The 19,271-nt window shown below is 37.5% G+C and overlaps 1 protein-coding gene across 3 annotated transcripts in view; it reads right to left on the bottom strand.

Annotated features, from left to right (window-relative positions):
- Window positions 1-19,271, bottom strand: part of fbxl17 (F-box and leucine-rich repeat protein 17) — a 168,709-nt gene that overhangs the window by 145,536 nt on the left and 3,902 nt on the right. For all 3 annotated transcript variants that reach the window (XM_077601249.1, XM_077601248.1, XM_077601247.1), the window contains 2 exons: window positions 18,987-19,244; window positions 18,775-18,906 (listed from right to left, as the gene is read on the bottom strand). In XM_077601249.1, coding sequence (XP_077457375.1) covers window positions 18,775-18,906; window positions 18,987-19,244 — 390 coding nt within the window. The remainder of the gene's footprint in view (window positions 1-18,774; window positions 18,907-18,986; window positions 19,245-19,271) is intronic.

Below are 19,271 nucleotides of genomic sequence, written 5' to 3' on the forward strand. Positions count from 1 at the left end.
AGGGGTGCTGAGAGACGTATTTAAATGTCTACTACTTGCCGGGTTAGCCAGGGTCTTGCAGCCGATGGGAGGGAGAGAAATGGGGAGACTGGAAAGAGCGAATAGACTGAAACATTCACAGTGAAGTATGGAAGTTGGAGAGGGTGAAAAATGTATCTTCACAGATAGCCATCACTTGCATATTTGTGAGTTTTGACATTATAATTCATGCATTACTCACAAAGACGTTCAGGAAATGTTCGAAAGGCTTAAACGGCCCGATTGCCTGGGGCTACAAAATAATTGTCGTAAGCAGGGGATTCACGTTGAGCTACATTTTCTGTGAATGAAGATGCAATCTAGCGCAGCAAAATTAGTCAGTGTCTCAAAATGCAAAATTGAGGTTGATTGATATTATTTGGCGAGAGCACAGAATAGAACAAGCAGTTCCCATCATAGGTAGGTTAATGTTTAGGAACCCCTGATAAATTCCATGATTTGAATTTATATATCATTGGGTGTTTGGATCAACAACTCAGTATCTATACAAAAAAACTGATGCTGATGGAGCTACTTTTTTACCTGCCTATCCAGTGTGTTTCTTGAGTTGATCAATGTGTGAAGTGCCTAGAAATAACTCCTATTGCGAATTACCACGGTATGAATAAGATCCCTTGATTGGGCAAGCTTAATTTGCCCTGCGCCTTAATATTGTCTTCCTTAGACAGGATCATTTGTTTTGCTGAATCAACAGTGCCTCTCCCAGCCCAAGTGAAGTACTTTGTTGGCCTCATTTACTTCAAAACACAATTAATCAACAATCAATTCCACACAAAACAAGAGTTCTTAATGACCCATTTAGCGATTAGTATCCCTAGTTTATAAATATTTTAGGATCATTAAACAAACATGATTTAGCGAAGAATAATGGACAGAAGCATAAAAAGGCAGCAATTATCCTAACTAAATTTTCATTAGAGACCAGATTGAATTTTGCATTGATTTTAGGGAAAATTTCCCCTCATATTTCTAGGCAAGTACAATGTTTCAATTTGATAGGACGTATACTAACTCTTCAAACCTAACGTGAAAATCTCAAGGAGCAGTTTACTAGTGACCACACCATGAACCTATGTATCAAAAGAAAATCTTGATTGGTCCCTGAGAGGCAAAGGCTAAAAACTCTTACTGGGAGCAAACTGTGGGGAAAGGGACTTCACACAATTGAGGCGAGAACTGCCAGAAGGCAGGCAGGGATGGACACACACTGAGCAGTGAAGCCAAAGGAATCTCATCTACATAAAATCTAAACCTTGAGAAAGGCTACCACCAAAACCAAAGCGTGTGAGAACAAAACCAACGCAGTTCTCTGATAATTAAAGTTTCTGGGATCAATATTATTCAAAGTTTTTCAACATCAAAGGTTTAAAAGGTACACTAACAACGTGAACCATTCAGCCCTATTCCTGATCTATACGTTGTACACATCAGAAATAAAATCAATGTTTTGTTTTTCCTCCAATAACTAGAGTCCCTGGGCATAGTGAAAATGATAAAAAATGTGAAAACCTTCCATTTGACTTCAAACCTGACTATCATTTTTTTACAGGCTGACACTAAAAAGTTTTACCAGTCACCATCAGACATCTGAACTGAACAAAAAAAAAAAGAGTCAGAAAGACATGTTTGATCATCAAATGCTATAAACAAGTTTGGGCAGCATTTTCATCAGGAGAGCACAGACTTTTTTTTTCTCTAGCAGCTATGTCCAGATGTTTTAAGGGGAACACGAGCTCATCCAAGGCCAGCTGGGAGACAGATGTAGTATTTTTTTTAATATAGTATTGAAACCTTAATCCAAAATATTTAATTTGATTAATCAAAATTAATTAACAATTGTGAAATTGATGTCATTAAAATACATTTAATTTTGAATATTGTGCGCATAAAATGCTATTGTTACACAGTAGCACATAGGCATGTCACGATAATTACTATAAAGAGTTATCAACCAATAAACATATACATTTCCAACAACAGTGTTCAGGCCCACATACATTACATGTGTCATCAATAATTCTTCATGCTGCCTTGTTCTCTCTCCCTGTAAGACAACTAGCTCTCTGTGAGAGGGAGGACTCGCTCACCTACTAAACTCAAAAAGTGTGGAGAATAAAGATGTGTGATACTGCCAATGTTGACATCAATCTACTCCAAGTGACCACAAGACCAATATTGCCGATACAGATACTATTTAATGTCTCTATTAAGGTAGATGGCTCATTGAATTGCTTAATCTCATTTTTCATGTCCAAGTATTCCTGTAATGATTTCAGTTCAAATTCTTATTCCATTGGAAGAAGAGATCAGTGATATTATTATTATTTATCATGATAGTTTCTAGGAAAATATAGAGCAGAGTCGGGAACCTTTTTTACAGAGAGAGCCATAAACAATAGATATTTTTAAATGTAATTATTTTGGAGCTATATTCAGAATTTAAAAATAATAATACAAGTAAATGGGTAGTTTATGTAATTTCAACACTGTGAAGTATGGAAGTTGGAGAGGGGGAAAAATGTACGTCTGGGATGGGTGATAGTACAAGAAGTCTGTTTAATTCCTTAATCATAATTTTACGCTTCTGCTAATCAATGAGTATTAATGCGAGTATGCATGCTCTCTAACCAGCAGTTTCCACATGTTCGCTTACAGGTTACCGGTGAGCCATATGTACCCATCAAGAGGCATAAATTCCCAACACCTGATATATAGGGTCCTAAAAAAGTAATTATCAGTACAGGTTTACTTGCACCCGTAACATTTAATGAAACTTTATAATGCCATTGTCATATGCACTAAAAAATATTGATACCAAAGCAATCGTTGAGCAGTTTGAAAAACATGGTCAAAAGACTGGATTGGATTTACAGTCAATAACGCAAATAACTAGAAGTTAAAGGTGTGTACTAAAAACAAGAACACAGTGGATAAGTTTCCGTTTGTTGCTAGCGGAAAACTTTGATCAAAGTTATCTGTCCTCATCCATCTATGACTCTCCTGCCCAGTCATAAATCATCCACTGTGCCAAGTGTCAGCCACAATCCCATAAGTGTGAGACGCTAACACACTGGAAGAAGGGGGTGAGGGGTGGGGGGATACAGTGCGGATCTCTTCTCTGCTTTTTTTATCTAAAAAAATAAATTGTAATGACACAAAAATTGCTCAATTAACACTGTCAAACAGATAACCCTCATAAAAAGGACCTGGAAAATACAAAAACTATGAGTACCAGAAAATCTGTGAGAATACTTAAATTCATTCTTTCCAGCCCAAAATGGCATTTTAAACTCTGGATTAACTCTGCTAAACTCTTCAAGTTTTAACAATCTTAACTGTCAGCTAAGTAACCAAAATGTGTACAGATATTCCTCTAAATGTGTAGTGAGTCGAGCAGTAGTACTTACAAATATACAAATTCAATAATAAATAAATGAAACTAAATCTACATATCAGACAAAATAAATGAAAAAAATGTGATCAACCACTATGCAAGGAACGTACTAAGTAACTATGTACTAACTATGTCTAAAGAGCTTTAAACTGTAAATAGTTTAATGCAAACATAATTAAAAGGGAAAAATGAAAGAAAAGTGTAAAATTAGTAGAAGAAAAGGAGGGAAATTGAAAATAGTCCGGCTGCATATGCACTACATTTGAGCAATTAATTATGTGAAGGATAATCACAGAGATCGATCTGAAATATTTTTCCATCTACAGTACAACTTTAGTTTTCAAATCGCATAGCCCGAATTTAAATGATTAACTAATTGTGCTGCACATATTGTACCAAACAATCTGATAATTTCATTTGTTACAGTTCACTCGCTGGTTTGATTATCGTTACCAATATGTATATTTAAAACTGTTCAGTGCAATATGGATGTCATTAATGGTTTCCTTTTTGCCATTATTACCCTTCTAAAAGCAAAATTGACTTGTGGTTAGGATCTTGTTATTAGAAACATAGCTCAGGCATTCCAATGTGTTATTTGCATGGTCTCCCCATACTTTCTTACGGGCTTCCTCCTGGGAATCTAGATTTTTACATAATCAAAAAACACTCAGGTCGATTGGTTCTATCACCCAAAATCAAACATGATATGTTCTCCAATCACACTATGGCAGACAAATAGATGAGAAAGGGATGTGTGGGGCATTCACTTTTGCATGTCTCCACTACAATTGGTCCCCAGTAAAATGAAACCACTTCAAAGTTGTTTTTGCAAGGCAAGAGTGACTGGCTGAAATGCAATCAAAGAGCTTGCTTATATACTTAAAAAATGTCCAACCCCGCATGTCTTGTTTACAGGAATCAGACAAACCTTTTTAGCCTCTAACTCCCCGGTGAAGTGGTGTCGTATAATTATTTGCTTGGCTGCACCGAGGCGCTGCCACGGTGCATCTGCAAGGCTAATAAACTCTGTCAATGCTGGCAGGTAATAGCGCACTACCGTAACTTTTTCTACCCCGGATCAGCACAGCTCAATCAGCTCTTGCAAGAGGCCTCTCCTCCATGAGTCCCCACGGCTCAGAATCAGCAACTTTCAATCTCTGTGTTAGCACGCGAACAGGCACAACTGTACGTCTGGGATGGGTGATGAGACAAGCAGACAGGGAGTGTGCATGAGCAGGCATGCACACATACTGTCTACTATCACGTCGTACTCTGACACCCTTTAAGAGACCAGAGAATCGGATAGGGTAAAATAAATACTTTGCTTTATTACTGAGGAAAAAGAAGGAAAAAAGGGAGGGCTGCAGGAAAAAGTGAAATGAAGTCTGACAAACGCACACACAAGCGCGCTACCTGATCTAGCTGAATCAATCATGCAGTGGGGAAGTCTGTTATTTCTCCAGTCAGCAAAACTCCCTCATCCCTCTCCTCAAATAATACTGTCAGCTGACAAAAAGAGAAGGAGGCCCTCCACCCCATGTAGGATGATACGCACACCGTGTACTCTACTGTATGTTTACTATGCCTTTGCCAAACAAATATACTATGCACAGAAGAACAAATGTGTTGTTGGATATCTTATTCAACAATCCTATACTCACAATACAATCCACCTAGTGCAAGAGTGAACAAGTTGCATGACAACATTGTGAAAACCTGGAAAATGTATGGGAATACAGTTAACATCGTAAGCGTTCGAAGAGTGGATAATAAAGAGCTTTGTTTGACCTTGGCACGTCCATATTAAAGCTGTATTTCTCAAATTCCTCTAAGGAGGACTATGAAATTACAAATAACCTCAGACCAGAGTTGATTTCACCATCTTTCCTCTTTCACCGTGTTGCAGGCCTGTAGAGTGAGCTGTTTAATTGTGTGAAAGTACATCCTAGTAATCCACGTGAGGCTCAAGCATAGGCAGGGTAAAGCTGCAATGTGTCTCGTGCAAAGTGACCATCACCGTCATATTGGAACCATGAGGCCTCACATATTCTCGTGTGTCAACATTTTTGCAAGACTATTTTAAGTAATTACTACTTTCATTCAACAGTCTGATATCATGCATATAAAAATGGAAATGTAAAAAAAATAGAAATTGAAGTGTGAAGACTAATCATGGACCCATTGTCAGTAACAGTAGTATCTGAACATATTTATATTCTATGGTTTTAGGCAATGTAATGCTTCCACATAATTTCTTCATAGTAGTTTTTATATTTACCTCCAATTTCACTTGACAAGATTTGCAAACTAGCATTATTTTGTTTTATAGAATTCCAAAATGTGTTTTGATGTAATTTTTTTGTGTGCAAGAATGCCCCTCCTACATTTCTCAAGTTGAGTAAATAGAAATCTGGACACTATTTGTAGAGCTATAGAATGTCCTAAGGTGAGGTCTTGTGGTACAACAGTAGCATTCATGAATGAGTACCCTGTATATTGGCTGTGTATTTCTGTCTTTACACTGACGATTCATCATGTTGCCAGGACATAAATCTGTTTGTCTCCCGTCATCCTAATCCCATGTTCCTCTGGCATGTGAAAACATCCTCTTTTCCTTTAAACGTCCCACCCAAACACTTCACATTTAATACACATCAATCGCCAAAACCTAAAAATCAATTTGTCAAAATTACAAAATGCTAACGTGTCATTCCAATTCACCAAGAGATATGTGTTTAAGGAACATATATTGATATTCATTTAATTTAGTCAAGCCCCCGCTTCACAGAAGAATGAGTTGGTTGATTCTCAACAAATTGGCAAGTAATGATCACAGATCTTAGGTAAAATAATGTTATTTGAGAGAGCTGGCAACAGAGTGAGAATGAGCAACAACTTGGTCAAAGCGTAAACAGTTATTTCGCTCTTTGAACCCTGCAGGTGGCTGGCAACCTGTTCCATCTTAAAGACTGTTTCTTGCCCGTAATCACTTTGGATAGCCTCCAGTGCCACCGCGAGCCTTGTGAGGAGAACCTCTACAGACAATGAATTAACTTGAGCGAATGTGAGTAGATGTCATCAACTCACTCAAGTGTGACCAGACACTGCTTATTTGTAAAACACATTTTCATTGGCTAGTTTTAATTGCTGACAAACGTCCACGTTGGGTTCAGCCGAATTGTTGCTGACATTTCCGGAGCGAGCAGTGCATGTAGTCGATACTTTAGAATTATTTTGGAATTGCATCATCAGAAAGTGATCAACTGAGCCCTTTGCTGCAAAATATATTTTAAAAGGGCATCAAACTAAAGTGAGTAGAATGACCGAAAAATTCTAAACTGAAAAAAATGCACAGCTGCAATGGTGTACTGCTCGAGAGAAAGACTGACATAAATGCTCACAAATGTAATGCAGAATATTACTTGTGCATTTCATTATGTTGTGCAGGACAGAAGGTACTATAAAGATCTACAAGAACTGCATAACACAAAACAAGCAGCTGTTTAAAAAAAGACTGTGGGTCTTTTTCTCATACACGCGCGAACTGACCTTCACCTGTCGCACTGGTTTCATATTTACAGCCTCTGCAGCCCATCTGCCCACAGTCAGCGCTCACTGTCAATCACTAATGGCCTTTCCCCACTTGCACTCAATCTCCGAAACCCAAGGCACAAAAACACCTCTGATGTTGCTCTACCAATTCCTTATCTTATAGTTGATTGCCTCTTCCTAAAAAATAAAACAACGGTCATGAGAGAGAAACATTTATAAAAATAATGTGTAAATTCCGACAAAATTATAATTATCCCTACACAGAATACATCTGTTTTGGATGGGAATAAAAATGTGCAATTGGCATAAAATGTTGGGAACTACAACCCTGCAGGACTGGACAGGAACATTGTCCACCACTATTTAACACTTATAATCTATAACCACTTTTGCTTGTTTTATATTCTACTTTTTCCCCAAATTGTAATATTAGCCACAAAACAGGAAAGAAGAATTCATCCCAATCTGGCATTATTTTTGGAGGCTTGGAAAACACAAGCACCCTACTGAGTGGTAAAAAGATGTGGAAATTACAGGTGCTGTGTCAAGTTTTACAGGAAAAAAGAGCACTAAACTTAAGTACTCAGCTGAGAAGAATCAAACTTGTGGAAGCTTGGGAAAGCTGTAAACTCAAACTAATGAAAGTTTGTGGAAATTGTGGATAGGACAGTATTTCTGTCATTATTCATTACGGGTGAAGGACAGATGTTGTAATTCACTAACAGCATCTTCTCAGCAAGTCTGTGATGTCCAACATACCAACTATATATTCAATAATTACACTCAGCAGCCACCAGTCATGTGCAGTCACTTCAAATTAGTCATTATCTCTGGCCGGTGTAGTTTTTAAAAAGCTCTGCTACACACTTTATTTTGATCAGAAAAATATCTATTTTAAAGACTGGCAAATATTTTCATCTGGGACAAGACACACAAATCGTTTGGTGTGGGTGAAAGGGTGGGGCAGTGTATATGGATCTTGCGCATCCCCAGTGATTTATATAAATGCAAATCATTTGTTTCCCTCAAATGTTCAGTTTACTTTCCAAAGAACATTATGCAGTTGGATGGCTAACCAGGTGGCTCTTAAGAGTCGGCCTCCCCACTTAAGGGTTATTTCCTAAGAGCACTTCCCCCTATAACTGAGCGCGAGTTGAGCAAGACGAATATCGTACTGAAAAGTGAAATGTGAAAAGAGGTACAGATTTTGAACGATAGTTACTACTAAGAGGTTGAACCATTCACAAGACAGAGGGAAAGCAGCATAGAATTTTTAATTCATTACAAATGCCAGTAACACGTACTTTGTTGCTTAATTTTAAATGCAACAAATGGAAGAAGTCAGATTATGTAAAGCCGGTCATGCAGGAATTTTTTTAGGGTCACCTACGCTTTCTGCACGCCTACATATTGTGTCAATTAGTACAGGCTAAGTGTGCCCTTGGTCGGCTGGCTGTCTATATTCAACATCTCATATGGGGCTAGCACTCCAGCAACACCAAGAAAGAAAATGATCCACTGAAAGTAACACTATTTTCCTCCCACTAGCAGAACAGTGCAGCTGAAATGAGCGGGAGCTCAGAGGACTGAACGGCTGTTCTCAACTAGAAAGACAGGAGGTGTGGGTGGAAAACGAAATACTCAAATTTGGTAAAGTGGAGGAATGTGACATGAGCTGAATTTCAAGGCTGATTTTACTAGTCTGAGAAACAATACTTTTATAATGAGTGTTACAGTAAATGTCGAGTAATTTGCAGGTGTGTCTAATGGATTGGAACCAAACATCATTTTCGCTGCACTGATTGAAATGTAGTTGAACAAAAAAAAAGCACAGTAAGGAAGTGAGTGGAAATAATGTGGGCAAGAGTCAATAAACTTGTCAGACTATGCAGGGGATTAACATTACATTATTTTCATCATTAAATATTTAGCATGCAACAACACTAGGGTCTGAAAACAATGTTATTACTGTCAGATGTTATTTTCCTCTCAATCTTAAAAATAAAAATAACTAAACCGGGAGACAAGGAATGAAAATATACAGTGGCATGAAAAATAATCAGGGCATATACGGGTTGTTAAATATTTTGTGGCACTTCTTGTTCTCATTGATCCCCCATGAAGTAGTGGCATGGCATTGCTATGAGCTGATTCCAACTATTTTTATAAGCATTCTTTCACACACATTGTTTGCAAAAGATAGTACTTTAGATTAGATTTGAAAATTTATCATTAAAATTATTTTTTTAGAGTCCTCCCAAAGATCAGACAGGACAGAAGTCTTTAAAAGATCCAATATTGAGAGTTTAAGCAAACAGGCTTAAAAGAATTTATTAAAAGACAGTGCGGTGATGGACAAACAACGCGTATGTGCAACTGCAGACCAAAGAATGCCCTCCACTGGCTAACTTGAGCCTTACAGGCAACACAGGCACCACTAAGATTTATACGATGCAAGCATCATCTCTACTGGCAAATTCCTAACCTACAGAAGGCTGCCTTCCTTCCAACTCCTAACTATAATTGCACAATTAATCAATAAGCCATGTACAATGGGTATGCATCCATAGAATATTTCTGGCAAATTTAATTGTGATCTTTGGACAAATAACAAAACAATAGCTCAAAATCATAGTGTGCACACAAACATCAACAAATACAACAGCATGAATGGCGACTAGACAGGGCTTCAGCTTGTAAAAATCTAAAAAAAAAAAAAATAAATGAAAGCGAGGCCCAGCTATAGGAGAGAATGCAGTGGATGAAACATGGGGCGTAAAGACCATGATTGGGACCCCCTCCCCAATACGTTCCTGACCTGTTAACCCTAGGGGCTCGTTAAAGTCTCGTTATAGCGGCATTCTGAGAGTTTCATCTTCGGTCAAATCTTCATTAAGACTATCGACCCATTGCGCTTATTAAACACATTCATTACCCTAAGTATTGAAAATCTGTTGCTGTCGGGGCATTGATAGCATCTAAGCGCACTGTGGTGGTTGGAGACCACGGAAGCCAAAAAGAAGACGTTAAAAACATGCATCAAACATGTAAATGAATGTGCATGGAGGCACATGACTTCTTAAAGCATTCAGTCATTTATAATGGCAACAGTGATTAGAGCGGTTTCAGTCTATCAATCACTTAGCATGGGAGGTGTCAAGTAAAATATAGGGTGTATTTCTTTGTTTTTATCTAGTCAGTTATGTTTCATTCAATGAAAACATATTGTACCTAAGATGGCAACTACTTTAGGGTTAGCCTCTTGCCCAGAATACATTGAGACAGACTGCACCCCTGCCACCCTCAGGAAGATAAGTGCTGTATATTATAGATGGATAGACGGTAGGTGTGTAAATCACCAATTACATGGCAATGTACGATATGACAAAGTATGCCACAATTTGATTCGATTTAGGGCGGCCTTTGGTCGATTTATTACAATATTATGACCACCTTTTACAGAATCATTTTATCATTTCAGCAAAAGATAAAGCTAGTGTCTATGCTTTTTGGCAATGTTGTTGCTGAAACATTTCAGGCATTTGAACGAAAACATGTTTTTGGGGGGCCAAGGGATTTTGCTCAACCACTCAACATCTGGATTTGGAGAACGCATGCTGTAGAAGAACACAATTACTGGCCTACAATTTTGGGATCAGTCAAATAGTACAATGCCACTTTAATAATGAGGTAGGAATAGTCAACCATTCATATAATGATTACTTTATTATTGATATAAAATATAGTAATATTTGTGAGCAGAACAACAAGCTACATTGTTCCTTAACTAAAGTCGCCATGGTCTTGAAGACCAAGAGGACAACAATGTTGAGAATTATTCGGCTATATTTGTAGGTAAATGATATCAATAAGCTTGTGTTACTATATGGACAAAATGAAGACTGAAAAGAATTAAGTAAATGAATAAGAAGAAGTATAATTGAATGAGAAAACCTCTTAAGTGAAGCACTGCAGATTGGTAGCTTTATCATGTCAATTATCTCACCAGGTGTCTTTCCTGAATGTAGTGTGTCCATTAGGCCTGACCAGTTTTGTCTGTTGGACACAATTTTATATAGAGACTATTTTTGAATTAGGATATGAATCCGGTGGTTTTAGGACTAAAAGATTCACATCCCTGGCATTTATCTACATACACTGGACTAAAAGGCTTCAATACTCCATCTAGATTTCAAATAGTGACATAATTTCCTCCCTTTTAAAACAAAGAAGCTCATGATCAGTAAAGAAAATCAGAGGGGTAGAGAGTGGACAAAAGAGGAGAGAGATGCAACAGGATTAAGAGGAGTGGAGGCGTCACATGGCAAAGTGTCACACAGGACCATGAATCATGGTGACAGCCCTGGCCAGGTGTCAGGAGATGCCGCCATCTGGAGCGGGATAAACACATAACGCAATGCTCTTTAAACACAGGGGTCGCACAGGTTGCGGTCCAGAAATGGTGGGTCAAAAATGGAAAAATATGTGATCTAAGTGTGTGCTTTTAAAGTGCTATCAAATGAGTCGAAGCAACAGTCTTTTCAAAGGCATTGGGGCAAGAGAAGGCGGAGACTTAGCAGTGTATACAATACAGTTGAACAGAAAAGTTCATTAGTCGACTTCACTGCCTCATGATGAAATTAAATTACAGTACCTTTTCACAGATGAGCATAAGTGATCTGAAACTAATTCTGTTACATTGATTCAATATTTTTTTGCATTTCTGAATGACAATCTTTTGTGAGAAAGAACCAGACAAGGGATGAAATGCCAAGGAGAATCATCAATGAAATAAAGATGAATGTTTCTGAAATATAGAAAGAATCCACAAAATGCAAGATTATTTGCTAACTTCCAACCAGAAACTCACCAGCAGGGCAGAATGATTAACCACTGCAATTGCCACAATAAAGACCAAATATCAAACAACTCACTTCCATATACAGTGTTTAAGATTTTTTTTTTTTCAAATGATTCACAAAATACTCATTACATGTAGAAAGCTGCCACCTGGGACAGTTATAGAATATGGGATACTCTCCAAATCACACGGAATTTAATGATATTTTAATTCATTATTTATGGGATTTTTACTCGCATGCAAAGCTTTGAGGATCTGAGGTATGCTTTAAATGAAACAAGTCATTCTAGGCACTTGTATTTCCATAAATATGATGATGATACTGTATGAAGTCCACTAAATAACTGTATTCACAATTAAGCCCTAACAGAGGTCATGTGACTCAGAAGGTTCGTTTATATTATTTTGGGTTGTTTGTGGGGGTGTAAAACTTCACTTACAATTGAGAAGAGCTTTCCCTGTTGCATTCCCCATGTAGCGGAATAATCTAAACAACCTTAGAAATAGTTATTAGGGCTATTCACTACAGCACTACATCACACTACAAACATCTGACAGTAGCAATCTAAACAGTGCAGTAATTTGTGTTAGTTAGAGAATTTGAGATTCAACTCTTGAAATACATGGAAACTATGACAAAAGTCTACATTTTCATGGCTGAATCAGAATTAGAATGAAAGCTTTCGGGTGATTTTTCCAAGCATGCAGGATAAAGCTCCTACTACTAAACAGTCATGGCACGCTCTCTGCTGGGGACTGACAAAAACTGCATAGACAAAGTTATGGATGTGGTGCCAACGAAAAGACAACCTTTCTTTCAATTTAACACACACACACACACACACCAAAAGAATACATGTAATTGCAAAATGAGTTAAGAATAATACAATTTCCAGGACTACAGAAAATACTTTGAATGGGTGAAGGTTCACTGATTACTTACCTATGTTGACTACTACTTATTTATTATGTTTACTACTTATTTATTTACTACTTATATATTGATTGTTTATTTATTAATGTTTATTGATTATTTATCTTTTTGTTTGTTTGTTGTTGTTATTTGTGCACTTCCATATTTGTTTAAGTTGTTAACTACTTATTCATTTATTACACATTTATTTTTTTATTTTTTTTATTTATTGATTATTTGTTGTTATAATGTATTGACTATTTATTTGTCTTTATGGTTATTGTTGTCATTTGTGCACTTGCTGGTGAAGCTTTAAATCTCATTATACCTAACAATAAACAACAATAACAATAAAAGCATTCAATTCAATGCAAATCAATATTGCTGGGCGACAACAACTTGGAGAATGGTGGATTTTATTTGTTGCATGAAATGCCGTTTCAGTTTGCACAGCTGAGATAGATGCTGATGTCATTTTTCTCCAATTGTAGAATTAAAACAATTTTCAACCACATTTTCTAAGTCACCCCACCCATTTAAAGCATACAGTTTACAACCGCCAGACATGTAGTAAGTATATAGTAAGCAGCTGTTTTCCCATTCCTTGCTATACTAACTGCTACAATCAAATTCCATATCCCCTCGAGGCCACATCACAAGCGTTGCATATTTAATAGATCATTCTACATATGTCATTGAGCACGAGTTGTTTATGAATTTTTTCAAGGGATAATGACCATAGAAGAAAGACAACAAAAGGTAACAAATAATGCTGTAGTGGTATGCTTCAAATACTTAATTCCCAGAGAACAAATTTAAATCCTATTCTTGATATTTCTCTCTTCCTCTCCCTTCTCAACTTAAAAGCGTTTCTTTTTCTTGTCGTTTGTGGGCAGATCAGCGGAGGGAACTTATCGGCAATGCCCGAGTCTAGTCGGTTGTCCAAGTTCAAGTCAGAGCTCATTAATGCATCTTATTACTCTTCAGGCAAAAAGCGGCAACATGCACTAACGCGCATACACAAACACGCAGAAGCCAGTGTTTTGGAGGAAACAGATCGATACAGACACACTTGGAAGAGGATATTGAAGAGAGGAAAGCGCTGTTCCTCCTGAATACTCACGCAGAATTTAAAGTGTGCTTCAAGTAAAGTTTCAAACAGAATACATCTAGGCTGTGCAACACTGACATATTGTATATTTCTTGATTGTTCAGCCTCCCAAAAAAAGACAAAAAAATTGGAAATATGCATGTTAGACTTATTTTTGGAATGTGGGGGATAACCGGAGTACCTGGAGAAAACCCACACAAGCCCGGGGAGTCCATACAAACTCAACACAGGTGGACTGACCTGGATTCAAACCAAGACCTCAGAACTACAAGGCCGACACGCTAACCACTCACAGTTTAGAAGGTTACACTGGCATGTTAGAAGTTTGAACACATGATTCTTGATGGGGTGCGTTAACATTTGCAACATTTAACTGTCACAATGTCAATTCCACAAAAAGAATGCCTTTGAAGACGTGTGTGTGCGTGTATGGATGGTCTGGGACTCAATGCACTATTTGTGCGCATGAGTGTGTCAGGTCAGAGTAGTTCTATTTATGTGTAATTACAGTCAAATATGTGAATAAAGTTTCCAAAGGACATTCCAGCACAGCTGGCAGCTGTTGACTTCATCAGCTACTGCAAGAGCGTATGTCCCTGACACTTTTTTTTTAAACAAGGACTGTGTGTGGGTTTGTGTGTTAGTATATGTCAAAGGGGCTATCCCGTAATAACCGACGACTATCATTAGCCCTTCCTCTGTCTCTGCTGGCCCTATAATCTGTTTAATTAATTCTGAAAGTGTCAATATACAATTTAATTGGTCTGATTGGAGCGCCAAGGGGGTTGCTGTCATTCCCCTGCCCGCAGATTATAGACCGCTGACAGGCATCAAACCGGAGGTAGCCAAAAAACACCCTTCTTTCTCAGACATATCGCCGTCTCATTTTGATCCACACGCCGTTTGAGCTAAAAGAAATAAATTCCCACGTACAAGCCCAAGAAGTGTCAGAGGATGACGGAAAAACGTGGTCATAGCAGCGCAGGCGCTGATTGAAAATGTAAAGTAGTAATTACCCCCAAATTGAGGGCACATGCTAATCTGTGTTAGGGGCTTGGGCAATTCCACTCCCATTTCCACATTCTGGACTGATTAAAATGGTAAATAATCAATGTGTGAGTGTGCATATCTATGTGTAGAAATGCTTTTAATTCTTCTGCCAGAAAATGAAGCACACGCTCTGTAATTTTAACAAGACAGGAGGGAAGATAAAGAGAGTGTTTAAGACAGCGTTTAAAAAATAAATAAATGGAAATCTGCTTCCTGGGCAAAAGTTTACACTCAGGAAAGGCCTTTAATAGAAAGAATATAGTACAGCAAAGTTGCCAAGCCAGAAATTGGATAGTACAGTTTTTACTTTATCCACCCCAAAAAATATTTTTTGTTGGTTCTCCATCATAGATGTAATATGAAGTAAAAAAGAAAAGTGTTATGGTCTTCGCCCTTTTAGGTGATGGCAAACAACAGAATAAGAATGAGTAAGAAAGGAGAGGAAACACTCAGGATGAAAACGAGGCTTGAAAGGCAACTGGAGCCATTAAATCAAGTGTGACATAAATAGTGGATGAGCTATAAGGAATGCAAGGACACTGCCAAAAGGAAGATCTGAGACACTTAGACCGACCTACTCCCACAACAATACTTAACTCTCAAATCTGAGTTTGTGTGTCACTTTGCCTACTGTCAGATAAACCTGTAGATCTCCGAATGTTAAAATAAAGCAAGAAATTAGAATGTATGATTTAAACGTAAACATACTTCAACATTAACTTCAAGCCATCAATTTAATGTTGAGTGCTTGGCCTCATAAGAGTGGTGAGTTTTTTTGGAGCTGATTCTAGCTGGATTTGGACCTGATTTTGAAGCAAAATCGGGACTGGTTGCCGGTCAACTGCATGGTGGATAAATGATACGACAAAGCGTTTGAAAAGCAAGTGTTGTGCTTTTGATTGGTTGAATTTGTGACTAGGGCTATCATAAACAATAACAATAGCTGCCAAATAATCAATTAGTCCATTATTCGTAGCAGCCCTACTTGAGACATGAAATCACTCAGTAGTTATCCGAGCATTTTTGGACAGAACAATTTGAGGATCAGGGTGGAGTTTAGCATCCCACCACTGCCTCATTGGTTGCTACGAGCCTTGTCTTCCCACTGTTGCTAAGATACTTGTGTCCATTGGAATAACAAAAACTAGAGAGGATATCTTATGTTGAGTTGCCAGAAACTGACATTTATTTGTCAAAAGGCAACTCTAGTCTATAGTCTAAATAAGCAGACATTCACATTCACACCAATAAATATTAGTCTTAATTACCTTTTTTTGTTTGTTTGTTTTTACTATAAGGCACACTTAAAATCCTTATTTTTTCCTATAACTTAGCAATACACTGTGTATAAATTGTTTAATTAGTTTGTATCTCACAAAAATGATGAAACAATAAAACAAAAAATACATTGATACATTTTAAAAAAATTAGGAAAGATAAATAACAAGTGAAAAATACTGTATTTTGATGAACCCATGCGCCTTAAAATTAGGTGCATCTAAAGTGTGAAAAACTTCATTGGTGCGCCTTATAGTCCTAAAAAAGGTTATGTACCATGCATGATTAACCATTAAACTATACATACAGTATTCAGTCTAGTACATGTGTACCCTGATGTGTCCAGTGATTAGATACTGCCCTGCCATTTGTGGTTAGGAGTATTTTTTTTTTGAGGATACATGAGAGAAATTAAATCCACAGCACGGAAAAGAAAACCAACAGACGATGACAAGAAGAAAGAGAATAACAGCAAAACAAGGAGAGAGGCGGTGATTCAAAAACCGAATGGAAAACATCCTGTGGCATTTTTCTTAATCAAGTTTAGAGGAAAAGAGTATTATAAGGGCACACTGTCCCAATTAAGAGTACAGATAACCTAAAGAAGATGCCATTTCAGTTCCTTTGCTACTTTCAATTGTTTAAATAGTCTGAGAACATCCTGGCTGAGTAGCCACAGACTAGACACAATAATTCCGACTCAGACGTCTTACCTAAACTCGAAAAGAATGACTTGCCAAAAAGTCACATCTGAAAAAACTCTCCAATGCATACAGCTGTGGTGAAATGTTAATAGGAACAATATTCATCTCTCAGAAGAGCCTATCCCTAATATGCTGTACAATCAAGTTGATGAATGGGCTTTTAACAAACTCAGCTATTGTTACCAATCGTGAGTGGGTAATTCATCAAGATTTTCATGGTTTTACTTTGGGATGACGAGATAAATGAAAGGGATTCCGGGGCCGACATGACAAATGATCAGTTATATTCTATTTCTATGGGAGAGTCCAGGCACACGAAGCCAAATGTCCAATAAAAGAGGTTTCGTGATACTAGTTTGGCAAAGAAACAGTCAACTCTGATCTGCTATGAATAGAATCTGTGCGAGGGAACAATGCAAATAGTTGGTCAGTTTTAGATAAGAGAAATAGTCCCATCTAGTGGTAGATTACTGTACAACAGTATAAATTAAATCGATGCAGAAATGCAGCAAAGTAAAGACTGGCATTGCAACCATCCTGTTATTTCAGGGGTCAAATTGAACAGAAACAAGCTCGCCGCCACAACAGGAGAGTTGAAAGTATTAGTAATATTATTAGCAACATTGTCAGTTTCAAAGTAATCGCCACTATTTCAAATAAAAAGAGTGCTTAAAAATCATTTTTAGGGCCGGTATAGTAATAGTGCATTATGAATATCACCATCAATATTTGAGTTTGATTTACTTAATAAAGCGGCAATACAAATATTAATGAACATATATATGTAAATATGTAAGATTATAGGCGAAGGCTAATTTCCATCTTTAGTCCCTTGTGCAGGTTGAAGATAAACTTCAATAAGGCAATACAGGACAAAAGAATAGAAAGCAGTATAGAAACGATGAGACATACACACACACAGACACACACACACACACACACACACACACACACACACACAAGTAGCACAGTTCTCGGCAACAGCCAGGCTGTAAGATGATTGGCAAATAGGTTCAGCGACATTGTTTTATCCTGCAGCTGTGATTTCCATACTGTTAGTGTTAGAATAATTGAAAACAAAGAATTTAAATTATATTCTGTTAGAAACTGTAGTACTGACATTGCAGTAGATTTGTGTATTTTTTCTGCATCGTCCTAAATAAGATATGAACCTGAAAAACACCATATTGTAAATATACAGTACAAGACAAAAGATTGGGCACACCTACAGATTATAGATTCTCACTGGAGGTTAACAGAACTATGAATGCACATGTGGAATTATCTATAACTATGTACTCAAAAAAGGTAAAATAATTGTTTTACACCCTTTGCTGTGATTACTTTTTTGCACACATTTAGCATTCCCTCCATGACCTTCACCAAAAATGGTTTTCACTTCACAGGTACTCCTCATCATGGTTAAATAGTCCAAACCTTTGGTCTGTACTGTATACAGTATTTCATATCTGTTCAACTATGAAAATCACAGAGCTGCAGGATAAGAATAACTTGACATTTTTCAAATCTCAGTATAATTGTAACCTAAAATCAATTCATCATCAATCAAACAACAATTCCTAGATCTGGTCCAACCCCAGCAGTTCTGTTAAAAAATGTCCCTGCTGCTCTAAAGCATAATAAATTCTGTCTGGTGACCTCAAAAGTAAAAATAGTGCAGAACAAAGGATCCAAAAATGCCAGCATCAAATCCCAAGCAACATTTAAATAGCAACACTGCAAGGATGAACATCTGAGGACATCTATGATGACAAAAAAAACAAGACAACATACAGACACACACACACTTCTACATACACAATGAAACCTACAGTAGCAGACAACAATTAGAAAAAGAACAGGACTAACCAGTTTGTTCTCCTGCATGTACAATTTCTGAAGTTTGGGGCATCCTTTGGCCAAAGCCACCAATCCTTCATCGCTGATACCGTAACACTGACCCAAGTGAATATCCTTCAGCTCACTGCAGCACTCACCAAGCTGATAGAAAAAGAAAGCAATAGTGTAAGACACAATTTTTTTTCATTAGGTGTACCGACAGTATATTTCCAGATAAATACCTTTATGAGTGCTCTGTCAGTCAATCTGTCCTGATTTCCCACATGAATTTTAACTAGCTGAGGACAGTGTGCAGCCAAGGCGGCCAGGGATATGTCCCCCAACTGCTTGCATCTATATGCTGTGTACTTTTGCAAGCCAGGACACTGAGAAGCCAGGGAGAACACGCCGTGATCATGGACTGCCCTGCAGTCGGAGATGTTTATCTCAGTCACATTCTGCCTTCGTGACGCTATATTTGCAAGCAGATCGTCATTTACCTGGAAGGTAAGAAAAGATCACAATTT

This window comes from Stigmatopora argus, chromosome 5, assembly GCF_051989625.1.
Source record: "Stigmatopora argus isolate UIUO_Sarg chromosome 5, RoL_Sarg_1.0, whole genome shotgun sequence".
NCBI classification, from domain to species: domain Eukaryota; kingdom Metazoa; phylum Chordata; class Actinopteri; order Syngnathiformes; family Syngnathidae; genus Stigmatopora; species Stigmatopora argus.